Source organism: Girardinichthys multiradiatus, chromosome 13 (genome assembly GCF_021462225.1).
Source record: "Girardinichthys multiradiatus isolate DD_20200921_A chromosome 13, DD_fGirMul_XY1, whole genome shotgun sequence".
Classification (NCBI taxonomy): domain Eukaryota; kingdom Metazoa; phylum Chordata; class Actinopteri; order Cyprinodontiformes; family Goodeidae; genus Girardinichthys; species Girardinichthys multiradiatus.
The window spans coordinates 25,678,279-25,703,807 of record NC_061806.1 but is presented as its reverse complement, the minus strand read 5'-3'; the positions used below and the strand labels follow the sequence as shown (position 1 = coordinate 25,703,807).

General features: G+C 38.5%; 1 protein-coding gene across 1 annotated transcript; it reads left to right on the top strand.

Moving 5' to 3' along the window:
* The first annotated feature begins 1,873 nt into the window (after positions 1–1,873).
* LOC124879009 (E3 ubiquitin-protein ligase RNF19A-like) lies at positions 1,874–25,253 on the top strand. The gene is made up of 10 exons (XM_047383260.1): positions 1,874–2,029; positions 10,860–11,712; positions 15,759–15,967; positions 16,461–16,605; positions 17,305–17,467; positions 18,275–18,389; positions 18,597–18,755; positions 19,529–19,748; positions 20,008–20,151; positions 21,844–25,253. Exons 2-10 carry the CDS (start codon positions 11,120–11,122, stop codon positions 22,613–22,615), a joined length of 2,520 nt encoding a protein of 839 aa, XP_047239216.1. The 5' UTR covers positions 1,874–2,029; positions 10,860–11,119; the 3' UTR covers positions 22,616–25,253.
* Positions 25,254–25,529: the final 276 nt, after the last annotated feature.

Genomic DNA, 25,529 nt, shown 5'->3' with positions numbered 1-25,529 from the left:
ATGTAAATCTTTTAGATTGTGAAGACATTTCTTGTCCAAAGTCCTCTTCAGGAGATCCCACAGATTTTCTAGCTAATTTAGCTCTGTATTTTGATGAGCCCATTCCAAAATTTGATTTTTTTTTTTATCTTAAAGTCATTCTTTTGTTTATTTGGATGTCTGCACAGATTAATTCATATATGCTTACAAATAAGATTTCTCTTGATATTCAGCTTTCTAGATCAGAGACCTGAAAGTTTAGGGTCAAACCTGGCTGTTGATTTGCAATCATAGCGGACTATTAACAGAGTCGTATTTTGATAATAACTGATTTGATTTCTAGGTTTTTATTTCAGAAACCTTATTCTGAAAATCCAAAACATAGTAAAAAAGAGAAATATAATTGTATCAAATCTGCTAAATTCTTTTGTTTTACTTTAAAATGTATTTATATTATTGTTAGTAGTTTCAAATATCCCCCACTTGTACACTATATTCTGTCCAGAGCATTTGCTGATTTTTTATTCTTTTGAACCTTCTTTAAAATCCCTTACCAGACATATAAAATGCTACAATCTTCTGGATTGAGCAGAGGTTAAAGGTTACTTAAGGATTAATCCTAAATAAAGGCTCGGGGAAACTATATTCTCCAGGGACCGCTAGGAGGCTTTGTCACCGCATAAACATCAGCAAGGGTCAAGCCAATGACTACTAGCAGGAAAACGTGCTCCGCTTTAACAAGTTGTCTCACAAATAAAAGCGCACATTTTGCTTCAGTTTTTTTTTTTTTATCCTTGTCAGAAACCTCAAATGCATTTTTCATTAATTAGTTATTTTTGTCTTGGAAGTTGGAAGGGGGTAATCAAAGTCAAAGATTTTCACACATACATTTAATTTCAAAATAAATCATGTTTAATTTTTTAAATATCGATAGCCTTTTATTTCTTTGTTACATACAAATATCAAAAGTTTTGGCAATGTTTATACTACATTATACAATCCATCTATTTGCTATACCCTCTTATGGCTGGCAGTGGGGGATACATCTATATATATATATATATATATATATATATATATATATATATATATATATATATATATATATATATATTGTAGGAGCCATAAATGAAATTGGGCTGCTTTGTAAGATGTTTAATTGTTTGGATTTGGAATTGTTGTTTATATTTTTTGTTGCTGTTTGTTTGTTAATGCGTGGGTCAACTGGAGATGGGCGGAGTTCAGGTGATTGGCCATATTAACACACCTGCCTGAGTGTCAAGAGGGAGGAGAGGGGGTGTGTGGGCCTCTGTATTTTTTGTTGACCGCTAACAATCGAGATCTTTGAGATTTGTATATGTTAAGTCATATTTTTGGACACGTTATTCTGAGTTGATCGTTTTTCCTTAATACCGTAATTAAAATGCATTTACTTTCGACCTTAGTGGATTCTTTTTTTTTTTTTTCTATGAAGAGCGCGTCGGACTGTTGCCTTGCAGCAAGAAGGTCCTGGGTTCGATTCCCGGCCTGGGGTTTTTCTGCATGGAGTTTGCATGTTCTCCCCGTGCATGCGTGGGTTCTCACCGGGTACTCCGGCTTCCTCCCACAGTCCAAAGACATGCCTGTTAGGTTAATTGGTCACTCTAAATTGCCCTTAGGTGTATGAATGAGGGTGTGCATGATTGTTTGTGTGTTGCCCTGCAATGGACTGCGACCTGTCCAGGGTTTACCCTGCCTCTCACCCATAGACTGCTGGAGATAGGCACCAGCTCCCCCGCGACCCACTATGGAATAAGCGGTAGAAAATGACTGACCGATTTCCTTAAAACGGAGCTTGTTTTGGCTTTTATTTTGAAAGAATAATGCAATTTTCAACCGGAAGTGTACTTGTTATTTTAGTCTCGTACGTTGCTTGATGACGGCGGACTCGGGGAATGTACCTTGGCTGAAGTTTTGTGTTACACATTTTCTACCACGACTCTCTGTGTAATGGCGACCGCAGGACGCTCCTCTGTCGTGAAGTAATTTGAAACTGGACGAAAAAAACCCAGTAAGTATCTGATCAAAATGGATTTTAAGGTCTAAATAACAACTTCCTTCTCTCTGGGGCTGTTTAGAAGCTAGCTTAGTTAGCAGGTCCGTTTTCTTCAAACTCAACTCTGTCTCCGCAACAACAAAAAAACAAAAAAAAACAAAACACGTTCTCATACTCTCTATATTTTTATTGTAGTTCGGAATGACACGATTCAATTGTTTACTGAATTTAGTCTTTTAGTGGTAAAAGCTGGTGGTGAAAGCTGTTCGCCACAAAGCTGTTTAGCAGCAGCAACTCTTAGGCACGGTCAAAGTTAGTCAGCATTAGCTTCCTGCTACGAATCTAATGTCGAAGCTAACAGCAGGCTGGGAGGTGTAAACAGTTGTTCATTTTTATTTCCTATGTTAGGTTTTGATATTTGTTTGAACTATTTTAATACTGTTGTAGTCATTCTCTTGCTATTTAGCCATTTTGTTGTAGCTTTTTATCATTTCCAGTTCTCACACTGTTAAGGTTTCAGAGACACATTATTCCAACTGTAAATTCGGACAAAATAGATAAAAGCTACTTTTGAAAGCATATTGACCTACCATCTCACTTAAAACACACATCCTGTAGTTTTACGTTAAGTCAATATTTCAATCATTAGATAAATATCAGTTTTGTTGCCCTTCCTTTTTCAGCATTCAGAAGTAATCTAAACCATCTTCTCTGTGTCAAAATTACATAATGTCCTTCATTACAAAATAGACCAAATATAACATGACCATGGTCCGTTTGCATGATCATTTCAAGGGGCCTGTTTACATTTTCTTATGACTAGAACATTTAAAAGAGTAAAATATGTGCTGCAGGTTTCTTGATTCTTAATTGTGACACTAACGGATTTTCTAAAAGTCCAATTTTGCAGCATTTTAGTTGACAATTACCCATCAGAGCTGATCAATGGGGAAATGGCTGATTGTGACTGATTGTATTTGCTACCCAAATAGCACATTTTGACTTTAGCTGTTTTCTGCTGTCTTGGAGAACGCTTGTCTTGTTTGCAAAAATATGATGGTGGTCAAAGGGACTGGTAAACTCATATCTTAGTCCCTTTTTGGTTTAAAACATAAAATAAACCAATAGTTTGGTAATTAACATTGCTTGTATAAAAATACATTGTTAATCATTTCTGTTTTATTTATTTTTGAACAAAAGTCGTTCCCATTGAACTTGAATGGGAACATGAAAAGCCACATTATGTGTCTTTTCATGTTCCCTATCAAGTTAAACATGTGATTTGTTTGTTCGATTTCTGGGGCACAGTCTAAGTAAACATTTTATTTTGTGCCAGAGTTTTACAACACAGTGATCATCAGTCCTTTAACCATTACTGTAATTGAAAAGGGAGAAAGCAGTCCTGTTGCAGATCCCTGAGCTGTGAAAAGAAACAAAACTCACTCTTCTGCATCATTTCCTTTTATCTGCAAGCAAACAGACTTTATTATTGCTTGTCCACAATTACCAGTTTCTCCAGATTTTCTGTGTCTTCAGCTGACCTCTGTCAGTTTCCATAACTTTAAAGATCATACATCTCAAATAGGTTATACTGAAGTCTAGAGGTTCAAATAAATATAAAATATATAATTGAGATCCCTAACTAGAGTTGTAGATACAAAAACATCTATTGTGAGGAGAATGTTTTAAAGAGGTTTTCACATTGCCCAAGTCATTTTTCAACAGAATCAATATAAATATTTGGTTCGAGCCTCAGCCATTCACACATTGTGAATAGCTCTTGATGTGTCTGACATTAGGACTCGAAACGCAACTGGGCTGTTTCCCCTTTGTGTACATGGCAGCATTTTTGAAGGCAGATGTTACTAAGATATTTTCTTCATACAGTTTATAGCTCAAGCAGTGTTTTGTCTAAAGTATAAAGTGTTTATTTAGGACCTGAGATGTGGTAGGGATGTGTTACCCACCCCTATTGCAACCTCTTTTGCTATTGTTGCTCATTTAAGGAGAAAATAATCTCTATGGTTATTTTGGTCCACATAAAATCAACATTATTGAACTCTATATTACACATTGATTTTGGAAGCACGTTGCAGTTGCAGCAACAATGATTTTTTTGTTAGTTACATTGCCTTTGCTATGCGATGGCGCCAAAATCAGGATTGGGACAAAAATTCGATAAATTGCAAAGCCCTAATTTCAGCTAACATGAAGATGTTTCTGGGGTTTGTTCCATCATATTTTAGATCTTCAATAGAAACTACCTACTCCTGTACCCAATTGATTATTAAAATAGACCAGCAGTATCCATATAACTAAAGTACTGTAATTGTTAGCCTGTCATGCTAATGTTCTGCATATTTCTTCAAAATATGGCAGACCATTTAAGTGCTGCAGTATCTGCTATAATCGTGGTGAGGATCTCTGACTAAAAGACATTTTAATTCTTTAAACTAGAGTTCCTCAACTTGTACCATTCTACAGCTGAGTTATGACTTTTTTCATCATAAATGACAACATTTGTCTTTTTCACCTTTCACAATTTAAAAGCTCTTTAGAAGATGGCATCAATTAATCTGCAACTTGACTTTTACCTTGTTCAACTTTTGTTTTTCAACTTGTGTGGGTTTCTAACTCCCAGTTCCCAGAAACATTGTATTATCTTAAGCGTTCTTAAGAGGCTGCTTTCATTGAAGTCTGTGTGTCCTGCTGCATCCCCCGCTGCCTTATATTAATAAATCGTTGACTCCTAGTGCTTTTTGTGCAACATCTGAGTCTTATCTATTATGCTATCTTGTCTATGTTTTAATGTGTCCAAAAAACATTGTGCAAAGGTTTTAAACCATTTCTTTTTTGTATCCATGGTGCCTCAGTTTTTCAGTAGTTTTGCCCAATACATATCCCCCCTTTTTTAAACATGATAGACTATGTGTTTAGCAGTAAGTACAGGCCTCATGGAAGTTGTTCCAAATATGTTTTCATCATCCTTTTGTTCCAGAAAAGACCAGCCCTACTTTGATCGATTGGCAACATTTTTTCCGCTCTAAAAAGAATTTGGTTTGCTGGCTCGTAATCAACAAAGCACAAAAACTAATAAATTAGAAGCAGAGCGGGGGGGGAGATCATGGACCCTGAAAGGAGAAGAAAGCAAAACATCTGCCGTAGAGAATATTAAAAAATGTTAAAGACAGATTACAGTACAGAAATGATAAAATAGCTGGTTTTAAACACGTGCTTGTGCTCAGTTTTGTTTAAAGAGGTCAACTTTATCAGATCTCATCAGATGGAAGCCAGAAAATTATCTGTAGTTGGCATCCTTTTTAGCAACTGGGAGTGTCAGCAGTAAATGTGTGGCTCCTACTCTCCTGTTTTTGCTTTGCATGGGAACTCTTAATAACACGTCTTTTGAACAGTCCTATTTGGAATTTTCTTTATAACATGCCTTCAGCGTGAATGCTGCCTTGAAATAACAATGTTTTTGCAGAGTCGTAGAAAGTCTTCTATTTATTCTAATTATATGTCTGAAAAAGTCAAGATTTTCCACACGAGGGCCTAAATGACATTTAGTTACATCTTAAATTGAGTTTTTCATTCAAATTCTGCTTCTATCAGTTCTTTTGATATTTAAAGGCGCTTTCTGTTGAAACTGGTTTCTGGTATGTTTGGACAATTACGCTTTTGTTACATTATCTTTTACTAGGTCACAAGAAAGTGTGTATTTAACAAGTTTTCGCTTGAAATCAGGGATTTTAGTAAGACGAGGCAAGTTTATTTAAATAGCACATTTCAGTAGCAAGACAATTCAAAATGCTGTACATGAAAAAGGGACATAATAGGAAAAGTACATTACAGTGGAATAAAGGTAATTAAATAATTAATGAACACAAATAAAGAGAGAAATAATCAAAATGATAAGATTGTAATAAAAAAGATTATTACTGTTATGAAGCTTTTAGTACCTTTTCATTCTTTTCTGAATCACGCTCATCTACATAAACCGTTTCTCTTTACGCTCCCTCACCTTCAAACACATACCAGAATTGTATTTATTTATTTGTTGTCTCGGTGTGGCTAAATGGAGATGTTTAAATTATTGATCATGTGATAAACTCTTATTATAGACAAGTCATTTTTGCACCTTTTTATTACACCGACTTTGTGGCTCGAAGTGGAAAAGTACCTAACTCTCCTGGCTGCTATGTTCCTGTTTAGTAAACATTACTCAGAGGAGCATCTGAGGCCTTCGTTTCTGTATCGTTTGTTTATTGTCACTATTACTGAAAATACTCAAGCTAAAGATACATCAAGTTACATGGAAATGTAGCTGGCTGATGAGTCCTGGATTACTTTTCCTTTTTTTTGGGGGGGGGGGAAGCATTCTTAAGTGAACATCCTGCAGTAGAAAGGACCAACGGTTCAACATGCTTAGTAAACAAAGCTATATTAAAAAAAAGACCTTTTTGCTAAGGTTTGTCAAGGCTGTCCCTTGGTCTGAAGCCATAAGAACTGAAAGCATTGTCATAATCAGGAAATCTGTCCTCAACATGGAATGCCACCGGAAATTAGCGTACGTGATGAACGCAGCTAAAGAACATTTTTAGACAGCCATTTCCAGTCATAGAAAATTGATCTTGGTGGGATGGAGGACAACTGAAGAAACATTCAATGTTTTATGACTTAAATCTGGTCTTTAATTAAAAAAATTCACAGGTTTAAGTGACTGAATATATAGCCCTAAATGGTGTATTTTCAAGGCCACGCAAGTGGGGGATTTCTTCATAAACTGAGAAGTGAATTGAGGAAGACCGAATTTATCATACAGGAAATGACATAACTATGATGATCGTTGTGTCTATTGAAACTCCACAACTATTGTGACATTCATCTAATGTTCAGTAAATTTCTTTGCCACAGAACTGAATAGGTTAAGGTTGAAGGAAGTCAGTTTTACATTTACTAGTACATACTAATAGTGTCGCAGTTACTTATTGTGACAGTATTGACATTCTGCTGCTTGTCGTTATTGCAGCTGATTTTATTTTTTTTTTTACATTCTTTAATTGCCCCAGCTGTCTACGTATCTACCTCCTGCTTATGACAAAGTGGCTTTAAAAGTTGTAACCAGCACAATTAAAATGTGAGGACTCTGTTTTTTCTGTAAGAACTATATTATGAGAAGATTTAACAGCATTCGGCTACGTAAGTGTTTATCTGTTTATATTGGGATTAGAGGCGACATCATGCCGCTATATGAAAAACCAAACTCTGACAGGGTTTTATTAATATTTTAAAGCAAAATAAATTATCAAGAAGTTGACAATGTTAACTAGATTCCTATAATATTGATTAGGGAATTTAGTATGGCTCGTCTCCATGTGTCTTCCCTGGAGAATGTAGAGCCCTATCTTAACTCGGAGATTTCCAAAAGGCTGCCAACATTTCCACATCAAGGATGTTCCTTGACTGAAAGAGGTTGAAAGGTCAAAATGATAAAACAGAGCAACATTTCTGCACTCCATTCAGCCTTCCTGTGTTCTGCTGAAAGTCTTGCTCTTGCTTGCTTTTTTGCAGCCTGAAAGAACCGCAGATGTCTCCTTGTTGGAAAAACTGCTTTCCTTTTGAAATAGCTTTTTATATCTCTGTGCTGCCTTTGACTTTGTTTTGAACCTCTTACCTGTACTAAAAGAAGCTAACATCGCATTCTCTTCCCTTAGTGACAGCATCCACACCAAACAGTGTTACTGTCAGCGCGTTCTGGTAGAGCTTAGTGTGGTGTCTTAACCGGTTCGATTTTTCAGTTTCCAGTAGCTGAGTACTGGTCAGTGCTGATCAACTGGAAAATCTGACAAATACGGTTACCAGCAAATCACAGCAGCACTGGAATAGTTTCCCTGCCCATGGAGACTTGGCAAGATGCATACAGTAATTGTTCAATTAATGTTCCTGACATTTTTCAAAATTAGCTCCAATAGTTGTTTGAAACCTCAGTGAGGACAGGTTTATTGTTGCCTGCTTGTATTTGCTTTGGAAGTGGGAAGTAGAAGAAAAACTGTGGAAGAATATTAACATTCAGTAATGGTTTTTTAACTGGGTATGGTCACAATTGTTTTTAGGGTTTAGTAATAGGATCAGAAATTTTTAGGGCACCATGTTTGATGTTAAATGTTTCCCTGCCGGTTTGTTGTGAATCTAATTGTCTGTTTGCAGAATTACATGCAAGAAAAAAACGGGAATATTTTGTTTATTACTTCCTGTGTGCCTGTGTGTTATTGCTATCTGGTGCTATATCCTATAGTTGTTAAAACCATTACCTCTGCTGCTCCACATGACTTATTTTATTACTATTTTCCCCTTCCATTTTGACTCAAATTATAGTGTGATCTTACTATGACTTGTCTCCCCAGCAGAAACATTTTGGTTGGAAACGGCGTCAGTCATTCCGCTGTATAGAAAAAGCTGAGGTAACCTGTGTGATGTCCTTTAAGAGCTGGCAGAAGATTGAAAGTGTTTATTCTGCTACTGCAAGCTTCTTCCCCGGGGGCTTGTCGGAAGAACTGGGACACCATCCCAGTGTATGAAGTGTATTTGTTTGTGGTTCCCCCTGAGCCACAGAACGGGAAACACAGACATGCTCTGACCTCAGCCACATGGAAAGTCCCACTCAGTCTTTCTACATCACATAGGCAGGATTTTCCAGTTTAATCACGCCACTGCCTGGTAATTTCACATAAACTTGTAGGTTGGTTGGTCAGTTCATTCCACTAATCAACCTGCCTTGTTATAAAGTTGAATAATAGGGTTATAGCATCCCTTAGGCTAGTTAGTTTTTTGTCCTTTCTTTTCCTTTTTACCAAGACACTATATTTTTAGTTGTATTTTAAAAGTGTTGCTGTTGAACACTGTGGTGGACGATGTTTTCAAAGGGAGATTTGTTCTGTTTCAGTGCTTTTAATCTCAGCGATGCATCTTGAAATTGATTACTTCTGCCAAAATACGTCATATTTACTGTAAGATACCATAAAGTAACAGGCTGGTAATAATTTGAAATGTTAGGGGGAAACTTTATCCGATCCCGCAGGGAATGTTTGAGAAAAAAAACAGTCACTGCAAATGTGATGCAGGTTTTTAGATCTTATTGATAATTAGTGGATATTTTTAATTTTCCAATTATAATAGCATAATGACTTGGAGAAATATTCAGATATCGCGGGTATATGTGCCATTTTGTTTGGGAAGTTTCCTGTATTTATTAGAGATAGATCAAAGATTTGGGGCTGATTTTTGATTTCCAGTTTTTCTTAAACTTGAACCAATCTTTACTGATTTTTAGCTAGTTCTAATTTGTGTTTAAGTGCAATAATTCAAAAATTTTATTACTGGCATGTCTGCTGTGAGCGATCATTAATAATTTTATGTTAAAAGTATTCTATAAAAACAAAGACCAAATGATTGCAGAGTTGACGTTTTAAGCTGTCTTTAGCATTAGTAGAGTAAGCATTTGAGCTTTACTTTAACAGAAATTTCCAAAAGGCTGCCAACCTCTCTGAATTCTTCATATCCCATGACAGACAAAGGTTGAAAAAACAAAAAGGATAAATTTTGCGGTAAAACATAAGGCCTTTTTGGTTTGTTCTAATGTTGGGTTCAGTGTGTTTGCCAATTTGATGAAGTCTCCACGGCGGGTAGGAATTAAAGTCTTCTGTAGCAGCCAGAGTGAAATGCTAACATGGCTCCGTAGAAAATGCAGTTTCCTTTTTTAAATAGCTTCTTACACTCCCTACACTTCCTCTGATGTCCTTTTTAAAGCACCTAACAGATTCTGTAAATAGCTAACTTGACTCTTTCACCCTCAGTGAGATGCTTCACATCAAGGAGTGCAGATGTTAGCAATAAAGGTCGTATTTTTGATTATCCAACTGGTCGCTTACCATTCAGGCAGAAAATCACTAGCTGATTTCTCTGTGTATGATGGTAATATTGTCTTCGTTTGTTTTTCCCACGATCGTTACCTGTTTTATATATCTGTATAAAAAGAGACTCCAATGTGATTTTTTAAATTTTTTTATCTTTGCTCGGTTTTCAACCTTTTCTTTAGAGGTAAGTACAGCAGGAAGGGAACAATGATGCAGCTAAAAGAAATCTCTGACTACAGTACTCCATCTCCGAAATGTGAGCAGAGTTGGATGCCTTCGTGCTTTTTTCCATTAAAACTCCACACTGTAAACTTTTAGTGTACTTGCTTCTAAGTGTTTTTTACAGAGACAATCCAGTGCATTATGTTATATGACCCAGATGCCCCCTCATAAGCTGGAGAAAGGTGAGTCAGCACCGAAATGAAGAGCCATGGCGCAACTGAATGTGGCTTGAGGCTGTGCAGCTGAAAATGTGTTTTTTTTTGGGGGGGGGGTTATAATTGTTTTGCAGCTATAAAGCAGAAGGCAGACAGCTCACTTCTACTTAGAAAAACCCTTGCAAGGGCTGAAAAACCACAGCCAGTCAGAATGAGGTTTTTAGGCGTGTAAAACTGCTGCTTCAATTTGGGTTTGCAGCAGTTAATTAGTCACCTCTTGGTTCTCTTTGGATTTTTCTCCAGAATGATCCGTCACGGAAAAAGAAAACACAGATTTACCTGGTGACGCTGCCTCAAAAATACCCTTTTGTCTTTCTTCCCCCTTTGTCCCATCATGCTTTAGGATAAATGATATTGCTATAGAAAGGACAGCTAACTGCAGACATAAGACTCATTCTACCTGGTGACCTAGTAAAATTTCTACAATTAGTTTCAGATATTGTGTTTTTATTTGTTGTTGTTTTGTCATCATGATTTTTTTTTTCTTTCCTCCAGGCCCGTGTGCACATCACAACCTCATCACCTCAGCCTCACCAGAAGTCTGCTGCGATCTAAAGGAATCGACCTTCTTACTGATTTGTTGAATTCTGTCTTTAGATTTCTGCCAACATGTTGTAGCTGAAAGTCGACTCACTCCCATCCTTGGGAATCCTGTCTGTTGGATCTCATTCCCTTTTTCCATTTATCGTTCCTCCATCTCCTCACCCCATGCGGTAACTTCTAACTTAAGCACCGGTAGCGCCTCTTCTGGCGTAATGAGCAGCCTGCAGCATGGCAGCACAGGCTCAGAGCGAGACCTTCATTCTGCTGCATCATCTGTTAGCCTCCCCTCAGTTAGAAATAACCCTAAAAAGCACCGTCTGTCTCTCCACTCATTCTTCGGACGGAGACTCAGACCTGAACGGGACTCCAGACGGACGTCCAGGACTCTGTCCTCTGGAGTGGACGGCATCGTCAGCGTTGAAAGTGTGCAGACTGAGACCAGCCTTGACAAAACTTCCACCCAGCCGCCATCGGATGTAGCGTCAACATCAACGGGGATGGCGTCTTTGTCAGAGCTGCTGGAATGCCCTCTGTGCCTGCTTCGCCAGACACGGGATCGCTTCCCAGACATCATGACCTGCCACCACCGCTCCTGCGCAGATTGCCTGCGACAGTATCTGCGCATTGAGATCTCAGAGTCCCGCGTCAACATCACCTGCCCTGAGTGCTCAGAGCGCTTCAATCCCCACGACATCCAGATGATCCTGGGAGACCGAGCCCTCATGGAGAAATATGAGGAGTTCATGCTGAGGAGGTGGCTGGTGTCCGAGTCAGACTGTCGCTGGTGTCCTGCCCCTGACTGCGGGTAAGAGTTAGTGCGGTGAGATCATATAGTCTCCTCAGAAAAATATCAATCAACAGCTCTTCAAACAAACTGTTTTTCAGTCTCCAAAACACAAGTTTTCCATTAAACAAGAAATGGAAAAAAAGTATTGAACTTTTCCACTATTTGTCATGTTATAACCACACACTTCATTCTGTTTAATCAGGATTTTATGTGATTGACAAGCACTTAGTACAGAATTGTGAAGTGAAAGCAAAACGATGCGTTATTTTCAAAAAGCTTTACCATTTAATAAGAAAAAAAACTGAAAAATGTGCCTCCGTGTGCAAAACTGTGCGGTGGGAAACTTAACGGCACATCACCCTGAACCCACCATGAAAAAGGTCAGAACAGAAGGGGCAAAATAAAGGGCAGGTCTGGATCAAAGACCTAAGACTGGGTCAGAGGTTTACCTTCCTGCAGGACAACAACCCTTAACAAATCTAGATTTGTATTGAGACCAAATTGCACACATTTGGCTTTATTTATGAATTGACCTCTGAAGGCTATGCTCAAAATTTGATTAATTTAATTATTGGTATGCAGAATTTACATGCATGGCACTGGAAATATATCATATCAACTATTGCATCCGAGCAGTCCTTTGCAGAGCTGGAATTTCACACATAGATATTACAACAGCTATCGCAATTTGATATGTTGTGCAGCTCCACTGATTACCAATGCATCCCACAACTTTGAGATTTTATAAAAACAATTTAAGAACCATAAATTTTGTTTTTTTCCTTTTACATCATAATTATGCATTACTTTGTGTTGTTCTATCACATAAAATCCCTAATGGATACATTTTAGTCTGTGGCTGTAAAGGGACAAAATGTGAAAAAGTTTAAGGTGCATGAATATTTTACATCCTTATTAACAAAGTAACATTGTACTCATTTTACCTGTATAGAAATTCAGTTTTTCTGAAATATATACCAAAAAAAAGCTACAAACAAGATGTCAGGGCTGTGATTTGGCTCTGTAAAATCAGCCCCAGTATGGCACTCATACTTAGGTTAAAAATAACTCAGAGTTTCAATGCAGCTGTTTTATTTTTGTAGATCTAATGAGTCACCCAAAAAAGATGTGAGCAGGATGTGTTCACATTCTGATGAGTCTGTCCAATTGTAAATTGTTGGAAAATAATTCAGCGTTAAACGTTTTGTCATGCCAAACATAAAAAAAGGTAAAAATAGGCGTCATGAATCGGCGTTAAATTAATCGAAGATGGTAATGTTTGTGGCTCTTTGTTATTGTCACTAATCTACTGAAAGTTAAAGTCCACTGTTAGGTATTTAACTGGAGTTAAAAGTTGTTTAATATGACCAAAGTTGATAGTCTTATAAAGATAACTTTAAACAGATTTTACATAGGACCTCCAGAATGATAACTTCAGTTTTAACCAGTTCTTGAAGAGAAAAAATATAAAGGACGTACTAAAATAGTTATAAAATCAAAAAACAATGATTAACTCAACATTTCAGAATTTACCAATTAAATTATGAGGTTGTTGTCAGATGAAGCTTTGCTGGCTTTCATTAGCTGTAGTATTTTCTGCTTTACATGGTGGTGAGATAACCAGGTCCAGGTCAGTTTGGGGACTTGTTTGTTTACAGCCTTGAGGGATTCAGCGGTTTGCTCACAGGGAGCCAGATTGTGACTAACACAGTGCTGACCCTGCGTACTTGCTTTCTTGGTTTCACCACAACAGACCATACTGTTTGGCCACAACAAGCACTCTATACACAATGCACTCGTACTGCTCCACCACACTATGCACCTACGAAACAGTCTTGGTCAAATTCGTTCAGAAAGTTCACGTCTTTCTGGTTATTTTCCCCATAACCTAAATTTTCTGTCCTGGATTTTTTTGCATCAACACTGCTGACCCTTGTCTGCTGCAATAATGACTCCATCGTTAGCTTGCCACAAATCGTCTTGCTCTCAGGCCCTAAATAACTCTTCTTTGACTCACTGCCAAACTATTCCCTGGGTAAAACTCTCTCTCTTTGTTTTTGTTGCTGCATATCTGTGGTTTTTAAGTTAGGCGTTGTTTCTTAGTAGGACAAGTTGGTCGAGTAATAAATTGTTTGTGTTGCATAAACAGAATAATTCTTTGTGCCAGGGTTAATGTTTGACTGATCTCAGAGTATGAAGTGCTTCCACCGTTGTTTTGCTGCAGTGTTGGCCCGTATAACCCTCTTGTGATCAATGTACATTTTCTGTTTGGCAAAAAGTAAGGTTTTATTATTTTAGCGTACCATTAGATAGAATTATTAATTGGCGCAAATATCCTTTTTATCAAATAATCAGTAACCCCTTTAGCAGCATTGTTGATATACGTCAAAAAAGTGCAGTGGTATCTGCCAAGCCCTGCTTATTGTAAATGTCTCTTCTGTTATTAGTGCCGTTTTGTTTCATGACATTAATAATTATAGAGACCAGACCTAAGACTGGTCATAGAAGCAGAGATAAAGGAGCTGTTTTCTAAAATAAAAAAACAAAAAATGTCAGGATTTTTTAGTCAATCAAGCCCAAAACGTAGTCCTGAAAACAGAGAGCATCGTCTCTCAGCATTTAGGTTTCTCTTATGAAAAAATAGAAGATTTAAAAATGCGCTTTTGTACAAGATTATGTTTAAATCTTTTTTCATTGCCAGTAGTACCATGATCACATCCAGTGTACATTTGAGACGTTTCGGACTGTAAATTAGGACATGAGCACACCTGCAACTGGAGTGCGATGTGCATCCAGATGTTTAGTTTCAATCACTGCACTATCGACTACAACTATATGAGCTTTAAAAATCACTTTTACTTTATTGCATATGACTGCCCCCACGTTGTCACTCTGTAGCTGTTAATATGTTGCTAGTGTGCTGCTCGGGTGTGAGGAAACACGGGGGAGTGAACTGGTCATAATGTCCATTTGGAATCTGTGTGTTCAACTTTTACACAAAACATCATTAGTTTGCACACAGAAGTGTTAGTCCAGATGTCTAGACTGACTTTTATTGTAGCCACAGGCAACCTCTGCCATTCAGCTGTTAAACATGTATGCAATGAGGGTTTTTAAGTAAAAAAAAAAAAAAAAACCCAGTATAACAAAATATTTAAATTTTCAACACTCTCGGTTCTGTTTCCTCTGTAAGTTTCTTTTAAATTTCCTCTGAGGAGAAATGAAACTAAAACTGAGGATCTCTGGGGTCCTATTTAACCATAGTGATGAAAACTGTGAGCTCGAATACGCAAGTTAAATAGATGAGTCACCCGAGAATACTTTGTTCCTAATTGTATTTAACATGGAAAGCTGAGACTCTTAACTCCTGACGTTCTTTTCAAAACTTACCTTTAGAGCTTTGTTTTAGGAACACTGGTTGAATGTTTACTATGCCTTTCATTATTTTAATGGGCAATTTCCAAATAAAACCCCTCTGATTTAATATTTTTGTCACAGACGAAGTCTGTCTTTATTCCATTTGTCTTTGCAGATATTGTATGCGTGTAGCATGCGTATTACAGTAAATACTTCAAGATTTGATTTGATACGAGATCACTTCAAACAGCTTTTTCATCGGCCCATAGCAGCTGATGTAGCAAATACTTTTCACAATACGTGTGCATCTATCAGGTTTTCATGTCGGCGTTTGTTTTCTCCTTTTCCGTCTGTTCCTGAGACGCACCTGATGTGAAGTGGTAGATCTTAGCAACAACTTTATTTCTGCAGTGAAGCGACATTTTTCTATTATCTGTGTTGTCTGAGGATTTCTTTTTATCTGAACCATTATTAATGCGTCAACCCAGCAGGATTTATTTACTCATAAACCAGTCCGCTTGTCATTGATGGAAATGTTATTTATTTCAGGCAGCACCAACTGCAGGCTGCTTTTACTTTTATTTCCATTTAACTTTTATTTTTTGAATTATCATAAGAGTGTGTGAATAAACCGTGCTCTTTAAATATAGTCCAGTACCATGCTTGTTGGTTCAGAGCTCTAAACCAACGTATTTTCTCTCCCCCAGGTACGCGGTCATTGCTTTTGGCTGTGCCAGCTGTCCAAAGATCACTTGTGGCCGTGATGGCTGCGGTACAGAGTTCTGCTACCACTGCAAACAGCTGTGGCATCCCAACCAGACATGTGACACGGCGCGGCAGCAAAGGGCCCAGAGCCTCCGGCTGAGGAGTTTCAGGTCGTCGTCCCTCAGCTACAGCCAGGAGAGCGGAGCAGCAGGTAACACTGATCACAAATGCACTGCTCTGACCTGTTCTTTGGTTTCTAAGTCCTCGGTATCACTCAACATTTCCCCTTAACTGGGTTTTACTGTTCCTTCACTGACCCATTCTCTCATGAACTTATGTTTTATTAGTCCAAAGGAGATCTTAAAGGGCGTTTAACCCACCTGAGCTCATCGTTAAGGCCTGAAGTCAGAGATCACACCAGAACAGACAATGAGCTTCTGTCTCTATTTAGTCAGTCCTGGTTTTTGTTTGCAGTATTTGTTGCCATTCCACCCAACTGTCTCCCACCTTTTTGCTGAGGTTGTTTCATTTTCTTTCTTGATAAAATCACCCATATTGTTAAATTCCTTCTCAAATATTACACATAAACACATGCCTTCAATGCCATTTTTTTTATTTAAACAAAACGTAAATCCCCAGTGAGAACAGTGGTCTCTAACCTTCATCACATAACTTTTTATTTTGCCTTTAATAACCTGTTGTAGGTGATGACATCAAGCCGTGCCCTCGCTGCTCTGCATATATCATTAAGATGAACGATGGGAGCTGTAACCATATGACCTGCGCCGTCTGCGGCTGTGAGTTCTGTTGGCTGTGCATGAAGGAGATTTCTGACCTGCACTACTTAAGGTGAGACAAACATGCTGGACATCATTTTTATTATTCACGGTTTTGATATCAAGTTTGCGCATTGTTAGTTTAGTTTCTCGTTTGATTTCAGTGCTCTCCAGTAAACGGTTTCCTATTTTTATAATCTGATGTATTCATCAACACAAAAGACGGTCCTGTCACCTCGTCAGTCATCTTAGTATGTATGTTATCAAGCAAAAGATCTGTTAGTTTTGCTCGTCTTTTCCTCTGTGTTGTATTGAAAATATTTTCTAGTTATTCAACCTTCAGTGAAAACAAAATCATTGGTCCTGCATTTAGTGGTTAACAGAGAAAGATAAAAAAAAAAAAACTCAGCTGCTCTGATACGGATTGGCCTTCAAGGCAGTGTTTCTCATCCTGGTCCTCAGGGCACACGGCCCTGCGTTTTTAAGACGTTTGCTTGTTTCAAAGCACCTGGTTTAAAGTAATGGATCATTAACAGGCTTCTTCAGAACTTGTTGACCTCCTTCCTTTCAAATGTCCTCAAGTTTATGTACATGCAAGTCAACACTAGAGTTTTTGGTTATCTTGCACCTTGAAGGAATTTTCCACAACAGCGACATTTTAGTTATTCCCTTCAACAGGAATTCACAGGGATAGATAATATGTTTTAGTTTACAGTAATAATTTGTACAGTTTTTCTGTTTGAGGACCTTTTTCTCTTTGCTATCTTCTCAGTCCATCCGGCTGCACATTCTGGGGGAAGAAGCCCTGGAGCAGGAAAAAAAAGATCCTCTGGCAGCTCGGAACGTTGGTGGGAGCGCCTGTGGGCATCGCTCTCATTGCTGGCATTGCCATCCCAGCAATGATCATCGGGATCCCGGTCTATGTGGGCAGAAGGGTGAGAATTCCCATCACACAACTAATTCTTGTTTGTCTTTATTCAAAGATCTCTAATGTAGTAGTGGTTGTTTTATGCCTGAACTAGAAAAATAGTGTGTTTGATCACTAGACAACCTAAAGGGTTATCTGGATGGAGAAAGAGATGATTATATCCTAATCTGTGTTACAGAATACATAAGAAACCACGCAGAAACTGTTGTAGGAAGGTTTATTTATGTTTATAGGAATACTGATACATGTCAATAAAATAGATATCATCAGAAAGATCATTTATTTTAGTACTTTAGATCAATTCAAAAAGTCATTGCTGAAGAAGATATTTGCTTAGAGTGTTGTTTGCAAGCATATTAATGGAAAGTGGAGTGGAAGGAAAAAGTATGGTAGTAAAACAAGCAAAAGCAACTAGAAAAATGGCAGCTTTAGAGGACTTGGAAGCAACCGTCTTCCCTACATTTTATTCATTTTCTTTAATAAAAATATATTTTTTATTATCCTATTTCTTGTACTATATTATAATATACAATACTGCCTAAATTTCTGTGAAACTGAATTTTGGGTTGTTAATATCAGCAAACCACAATTTCCTAAATAAACACTGTAAATATTACTATGTGTAAACAATCTAAATTTTATATATATATATATATATATATATATATATATATATGTGTGTGTGTTTCCTTTTTGAATCAAATTTCTTCACTAAAATACCTTTTTACATTTTATTTCTCTTTTATTAAGATAGTTATACCGTACTTTTGCACCAAACAATAAATTTGTTCTACCCAACAACTTGTTTCATCAGATTCATAATCGCTACGAAGGGAAGGACATTTCGAAACACAAGAGGAACTTGGTGATCGCTGGTGGCGTGACACTGTCTATCATGGTGTCTCCTGTGGTTGCTGCAGTCACTGTTGGTAAGAGATCATGTCTCTTTCCTTTCCTTATCTTTGCCTTTATTTCACAAACTGTCTCTTAACGACATTTGTAATATGTCAAGAGCTTCCAGTACGACGGGGGGAAATTATATTTATTTATTCTTTCCTGAATCCTGCTTTATTTTATGTGACATAGGATGGAAATGTTAATTGCATCGAGCGTAACCTGTTTCCTGCGTGTCTTAGGTATCGGTGTTCCCATCATGCTCGCCTACGTCTACGGAGTAGTCCCAATCTCTCTATGTCGGAGTGGAGGCTGTGGAGTTTCCACTGGCAACGGAAAAGGGGTGCGAATCGAGTTTGATGACGAAAATGACAACATAGGTACTGGGGCTGTAGCCACAGGTGAGAATCTCCTAAGTAACACAGCAAAGTTCAACCAGAGATAAAGAACATCTGTGAACGCCATAAGCCAGGAAATTACAGGGCACAAATTTCCAGATTATCTTGTTTTTCTAAAGATAATCTTCAGCTACTGTAAGTTGTTTTCAGTCTTTCGTTCCCGAAAGAAGCATAGTAGTGAAACGGCTGCGTTCTTCTGAGGAAGAAGAAGCATAATGTTCGAGTGTATTTGGTTCGCAGGAGCATACCTACATCAGCTGCTGTTGTAACGCGGTTGATTACTTACGTGTTGCAAAAGGCTGTGGCCAGACCCAGGACAAATATTTGGGTGTGTGTGAGGTCGAGCTTGCTTAGGTTTCCTTGGAGCTGTTGAGCGGGAGAGAGACAACATGTTTTTCTCAGCAGCTGTCAACAGTGAGAGTTAAGATGAAAGACCACAATGACAGCAGATACTCCAACCGTCCTGGGTACACGAAGTTAAAAACAGGATGAGACAATCGTGTTTGATTATAGATCTAAGATTTTCTGTCTAATCTATTTAACCCTGCATGTGTTTGACATATTCTCATATGATTTTATTTTGAATAGTTTTGATATATATTTTCATTTTGTATACCTTTATTTTACTTTTTTTTTTACATGGCCATCATAGTATCTTATCGGTACTGTTTTTTTCACTTTTTTATTTCGCCCACCCAGTAACAGAGTAATTTCTATTACTGTAGCCAAAGCTTTTCGTGTGACATAAAATTTCCTTTTCCCGATCTCCCTCCCAGACACGACCTCTGTGGCGGAGACTCGCCTCAACAACCCGAGCCTCGGAGACGGAGCGAGCGTCGGTGGCTTGACCGGCCTGAGCCTCAGCGTCAGCGGCACCCACATGGAGCGCTGCGGCGTGAGCTCCGCTCAGCGTGACAACATGAGCGACAACGCCAGCACCACGGCGCTCGCTGGGACCAGCATAACTGGCAGCCTCTCCGGCAGCTGCTACAACCGGTAAAACACTGGATGGTCCCTGCATTGTTAAAATGGCGACCTTAGTACTCTTAACAATGGTTTATAAACCATACCTTATGGCTTGGAAGGAATGCATCTTGTTTTTCAACTTCCAGCTCTTATATTTCAATAATAGCCAAAATGATGTAACAAGATTTTCTGGGGGGGTTTTAAACTGTAATTGGGGTTCTTGAATTATTTTACACAGTTGCGTTTGACTATTAACAAGTTTTAACTAATTATTTATTGTTTCCTGAAGGATGGAGGTGCAGGCGGATGTCCAGAAGGAACGCTGCAGTTTAAGCGGCGAGTCGGCCACCGTCAGTCTGGGGACGATCAGTGACAACGCCAGCACCAAGGCCATGGCGGGCTCCATTCTCAATGCCTACATGCCGCTGGAAAGGTTAGCGTTCACATCACACCCATCCTGCAGGCAATTGCTTCTCACACACTCACCGGCCACTTTATTAGGTACACCCTGCTAGTACTGACTTTGAGCTCCTTTTAGTTTAGAACTGCTTTAACAACTTGTTGGAAACATTCGTAAGAGATTTTGGTCCATGTCAAGATGATAACATCATGCGGGACTAGATTCAAGATTTGATGTGTTTAGTGATTATATTCTTAATAACTTGGTTGTAGGGCTGAAACAGTTAATTTGTTTAATCGATTTTTGAAATATTCAACTAATTTAGTAATCGATTAATCATTAACTGGAGTATAGAGACTCTAAAACATGCCATTTGCTGAAAGAACAGCCCACTCAGAGCAGTAACCCGGGCCAAAATTGTACAAAAAGTATATAACTTTTGCATTTAAGATGAAAAACCTTCTTTGTAAATATGCTCTATCCAGAACTCCTCAAGTTGCATAAGTTTAGCTTCAACTGGTTCAAATTCTGTTCTTCATCTTTTGTTAACCGAAAAAGAATTGATTAATCGAAAAAATATTCGACAGATGAATCAATTAGCAAAATAATCATTAGTTTTAGCCCAGTTTGGTTGTAACGAGTGGTTATTTGAGCTACTGTTGATTTCTGTGATCACAAATCAGTCGTCAACAAGCATATTCATCCACACAGCTGCTGCTGCTGCTGCTTACTGGATGTTTTCTGCTTTTTGAAACATTTTCTATAAACCTGAAAGATGTGTGGGAAAGTCCAGGAGATCAGGAGTTCCTGAAATACTCAGACCAGCCTATCTTCCACAAACAACCACGCCACTTTCAGCTTTACTTGAATCCCCTTTCTTCCCCGTTCTGATGCTCGGTGGGAACTTCGGCCAGTCGTTTCCACCAAGTCTGAATGCACTGATTTGCTGCCATGTGATTGGCTGATTATGTTGACAAGGAATAATCTGGGTATGACTAATTAAGTGGTCATTGAGGTAATGACCCAATGTACCCATTGTTGATTGTGCAGAATAATGTAAAAATTAGCTCCAGAAGAGAGATGATAATTAAAGATTATCATTAAAAGTAATTTAGACTATACATTTAAAAATTTACTCATGAAATCTTAAAAAATGTCTTTTGAATTTAACAAGGTTTTCAGTGTTTTAAAAGTGCGCTTACGTTTTAAATAAAACGCTTAAAGTCTGCAGTTTTCATATTGATCATATGATAGAACAAAAAGAGAAGAATGAGGGTTTCATCTGAAGAGAATAACTTGAACACATTTTGTAAAAGCTTGTTCTTTTTATTTACTTTATTCCTAAAGAAAGGAAAGAGATTTACTTTCGACAACTCTTAATTACTAAGGATCAAAATGGTCCGACTCAAATAAAATCAAAGAAAAGATTTAACTGTTAAGTAAAAATACCAAAAGTACTCCCCAGGTTATTCAACAAATACTTTTCTTAAGCAAATAAAATAGGAAGAAAGAACCAAAATATATAAAACAAAAATTTGGATCTTGACATCACAAAAACATCTCATTTAGCAAGAAAAGGAAGTGAAACCATCAAATTGAGCAACGATATGCACTTCAGCACAGTATGTGTATTTTTTTTAAAGTAACCGTTAAAAATGCCTGAAATGTGTTTTAAAGTTCCCATTGAAAAACTTACAAATCAGTTGGTGTAACGTTATTTTGCAGAGACAGCAGCCTGGAGGTTCCTGCAGACTCTGAGCCCAAACAGGACAAGGTGAGACACAGCAGCGCCAGCAGCAGCATGGATGAGGCCAGCTGCAGCAGCAGTTCAGCCGGCTTCAAAGGAGCAAGCGATGATGGAGGTTTATGCTCGTGTCCCTCCACATGCAGCTGTGGGCAGCCCAACAACCAGTCCTCTTGGTCTAAGGACCCTATCACTACTGTGGGCAAAAAGTGTAAAAGTAAGCTTTGGAGAAGAGCAAGTAGCAGCAGCGGCAAAGGAGAAAGTAGAACAAACGAAGCACAAGGCGACATTGATGCTCAGCTTCCTGAGCAGCGGAGTGCTAACTGCTCCGAGCTTGAATCGCCGTCTCTGAGCGGCAGCCTCCCCTCAGTGGCCGACTCACACTGTAGCCACTTCTCATCTGAGCTCAGCTGCTCCGACCCCGAAACCTTAAAACCTAATCATTCGCCCAGTTCTGCCCAGATGGACCCTCCTGCCCATCAGCCCACCATCACACCTTTGCCTGAGGTAGAGCACGACCGCCTCGAGCATCTCCCGCCTCAGAGTGGCCACGCAGCCTTCACCCACCGCCTGCTGTCTTCATCCCCACCCGCTTCACCGAGAGAGAGAAGCAGCGGGACGTTCCTGCACATCAGCGAGGAGAGCGCTGGTGAAAACGCAGAGCCAGAGAGGTTTGTTAAAGAAACCACCAGAAACACTGCCGCACAGCCTGTGAGCCCCACGAGGAAGCGCTGCATACAGACAGATATCTGACGGTTCCCTCCTGTCCTTGTGCTGTGTTACTGCTGCAAGCTCTGTTAGCTTTATTATCAAACTTCGACTTCATTAAAGTTGGGAAGCTGAAGATCAGGGTTATGGATGCGAAGTTAAGCTGTTCAGTAACAGAAGGTGAGGTGGAAGTACGCTGGAGATTTATGGATATGTTTATACGCAGGATAGAAAATCATTTGGATCCCTGGTTTTGTCGAGTTTCAGTCTGTTAGAAGGGCAGTGTGTTTGTTTGCCATTAGCTTTGAATGGACATGTTTGGAGCAGTTTTTGAGCTTGCTGAGATTCTGCTTGAGCTGTGATGATCTGCACAGTGTAGACAGTATCCTACAGAACCCAGTTGAAACCAGTGTTTAGGGATGTCCCGATCGGGATTCTTTTGTCCTAAATGGCAATCCGAGTCATTTAGGAATGTCCCAGATGGATAAGTTATTAAATGTTATTGCTTTGTGTGTTCCTGAAATACTACAGCTTTCGCAAACAGTAAGAAAACACACTATGGTTTATGTTAGTGTTGTGATTGTCCCCCATTTAACTTACTTCCCAATGACGTCAGGGCACTGCTTCATCCTTTCTGACAATAACAGTTTTTCCCAGCATTGGTCGGGCTAAGGGTGTTTTAATACCGAGTTTGCTGAAGTGCTTGGCTAACGCTAGCATATTTACTTTGTTTTGATATTTCCAATTGGTGATAACCCGGCGTATTTCATTTCAGTGACTTTTCGGTTCAATCAAGCAGACAAACCTGCTGAAAAAGTGGCTCTTGATTGATGTAGCGATTTGCTTTGAACGTTATAAAATAAAATGAGCAGTGTTTCAGCTGCTTTCTGTGCCGCTTTTCTTACACAGACATCGGTCCGTTGAGCACAGAGAAGTTGTAAAAGATGGGAAGCTAAATGGTGAAAAACGTTTCGATTGTTGGGGGAACCCAGATTCGAGTGCATGGCCTGCCGATTATTTCAAAACGCCTTGATTGGGACATCCCGAGTTCTCATGGTTTTCCTCATGCTGGTTTGGAGTAAATAATATAAGCTGCTATCATAAAACATAAATCTTTTCTCATTTAATCTGTAGACATGTAGTCTTTCTTGTTTAGTGGTAATCAAGGAATGATCTGGTATCACCACTGTGTCGCCAGTTTACTCTCAGATTCCCTCTGGATTGTCAAAATGACCCTCGACTGTAATATTGGGACCACATGATACAGAAGCTTCTTAGATTTTCCGTAATCAGACATAGAAACAAATGATATATTTAGTTTAAGTTGTGACTCGTGTTTCTGTCCTACATATTTGCTTATTTGTCTATAAAACTTTGAGGGAGACCGTTTAAAATGTTGAAGCTCTGTGTTTGGTCTAAGCAAATGAATACTGATTTTTACGTTTAAATGTTCTGGATCGAAGCCACCATCTTCTACCTGCACTGGTAAACAGGACGATTGTGTCTGCTGATTTATTAGATTTCACTTCGTCTTCAGAGTGCAGTTGAAGCATGAAAGGTTAATTTAACGCAGTTACTTAAATCATAGGAACAGAGCCCTGTTTCTAAATACAAATGTGTAGCACTTCTTACAAAAACAGGGCTTATGGTAATAAAATGGCAGAAATTCAACCAAACAATGTGTTTGCAATGATAAAATAAGCTTAAAGGAGACTATACAATATGAGATGATCTCTCTTCTCTGGAAACGTGTCAACTTTATTTGAAACTATGTTGTGCAATGAGAGCCTGCTTCTGTATCCAAGCACATTTATCCCATTCAATATTAAGCAGTGACTGTACAGTAATGATAATAAACTGTTTTTGTTGTATAAATCTAAATGAAACTTTCTGAATTTAAACTTTGGGCGTTCTTTAACAGCAGACATTTTTCTTGTTTTTTTTTTTTTCCCCTTTTTGCAAATGATTGATGCAGATAATTTTATATTTGACAAACCTACAGTGCCTTGGAAGATTTTCCTGTGTGTATAGTGTTTTTTTATTATATTTCATTCTGTCTTGGTGTGATATTGTTGGATAATTTTCTACCTATTCAAAAACAATGCACCAGATAGACAAAATGTTCAGGATAAACCACCTTATGAGTTATGAGCTGTTTTGGCCTACCAAAGACTACTTTCAGGTCCTGTTTGTTCGGGAGTTGCTCGTACTTTCCATATTAACCACGATTAAACCAAATTTTTCGTTTGGTTTGAGGTTTTAAAATGTTCCCCTGAAGCCGCCAAAGTTTGTGAAGAATAATCAGCACAGGTTGGCGGTAAAATGTATGTTTCTCCAAAGGAGTTTGCATCAATGGTGCCAGACTGCCGTGACACTAAAGCTGCATCTGGAGTTTTGCAGCTTGGACACTTATAGATGACATCAACCAGCTGCTTTCTGAACTGCTCAATAACAGCTGAAGTTGGATTTTCTATCTCTCTATTTTAAATAAACCCCACAGTTTATTTTCTACATGTCAGAACTCCATATTTAATTCCTCTTTTTATTTGATGGTTGGTGTCATATTTGTTCTCTAATTTTGGTGAAAAGAGGCTTATGCTATCTAGAAACTTGTGTATTTTGATTCCTTGTGTCTGAATGTGCATGTAAATGCATATCCTTCAATAAAGCTCGCAATCAAGCAGTTTGTGTCAGTTTATTGGGAGAACATTTTCAGGTTTTCCAGCAAACCATTCCAATACATCGATTGGCTGGGCAGACATCTCATCCGAGGTAAACACAGCAACATGGTGGCAAAGAGGCATGTGGGATGGAGCTACGACATGCATTTCACATGTACACACTAGAAACAACACATGTTTTGAAATATTTATCCGGTTTAAAAAAAATCATGGTTTTTGGTTTCCCAAAGTGCCGGATCCATGTGGACGTAACGCCTGAATGATGATATCTCCGTGGA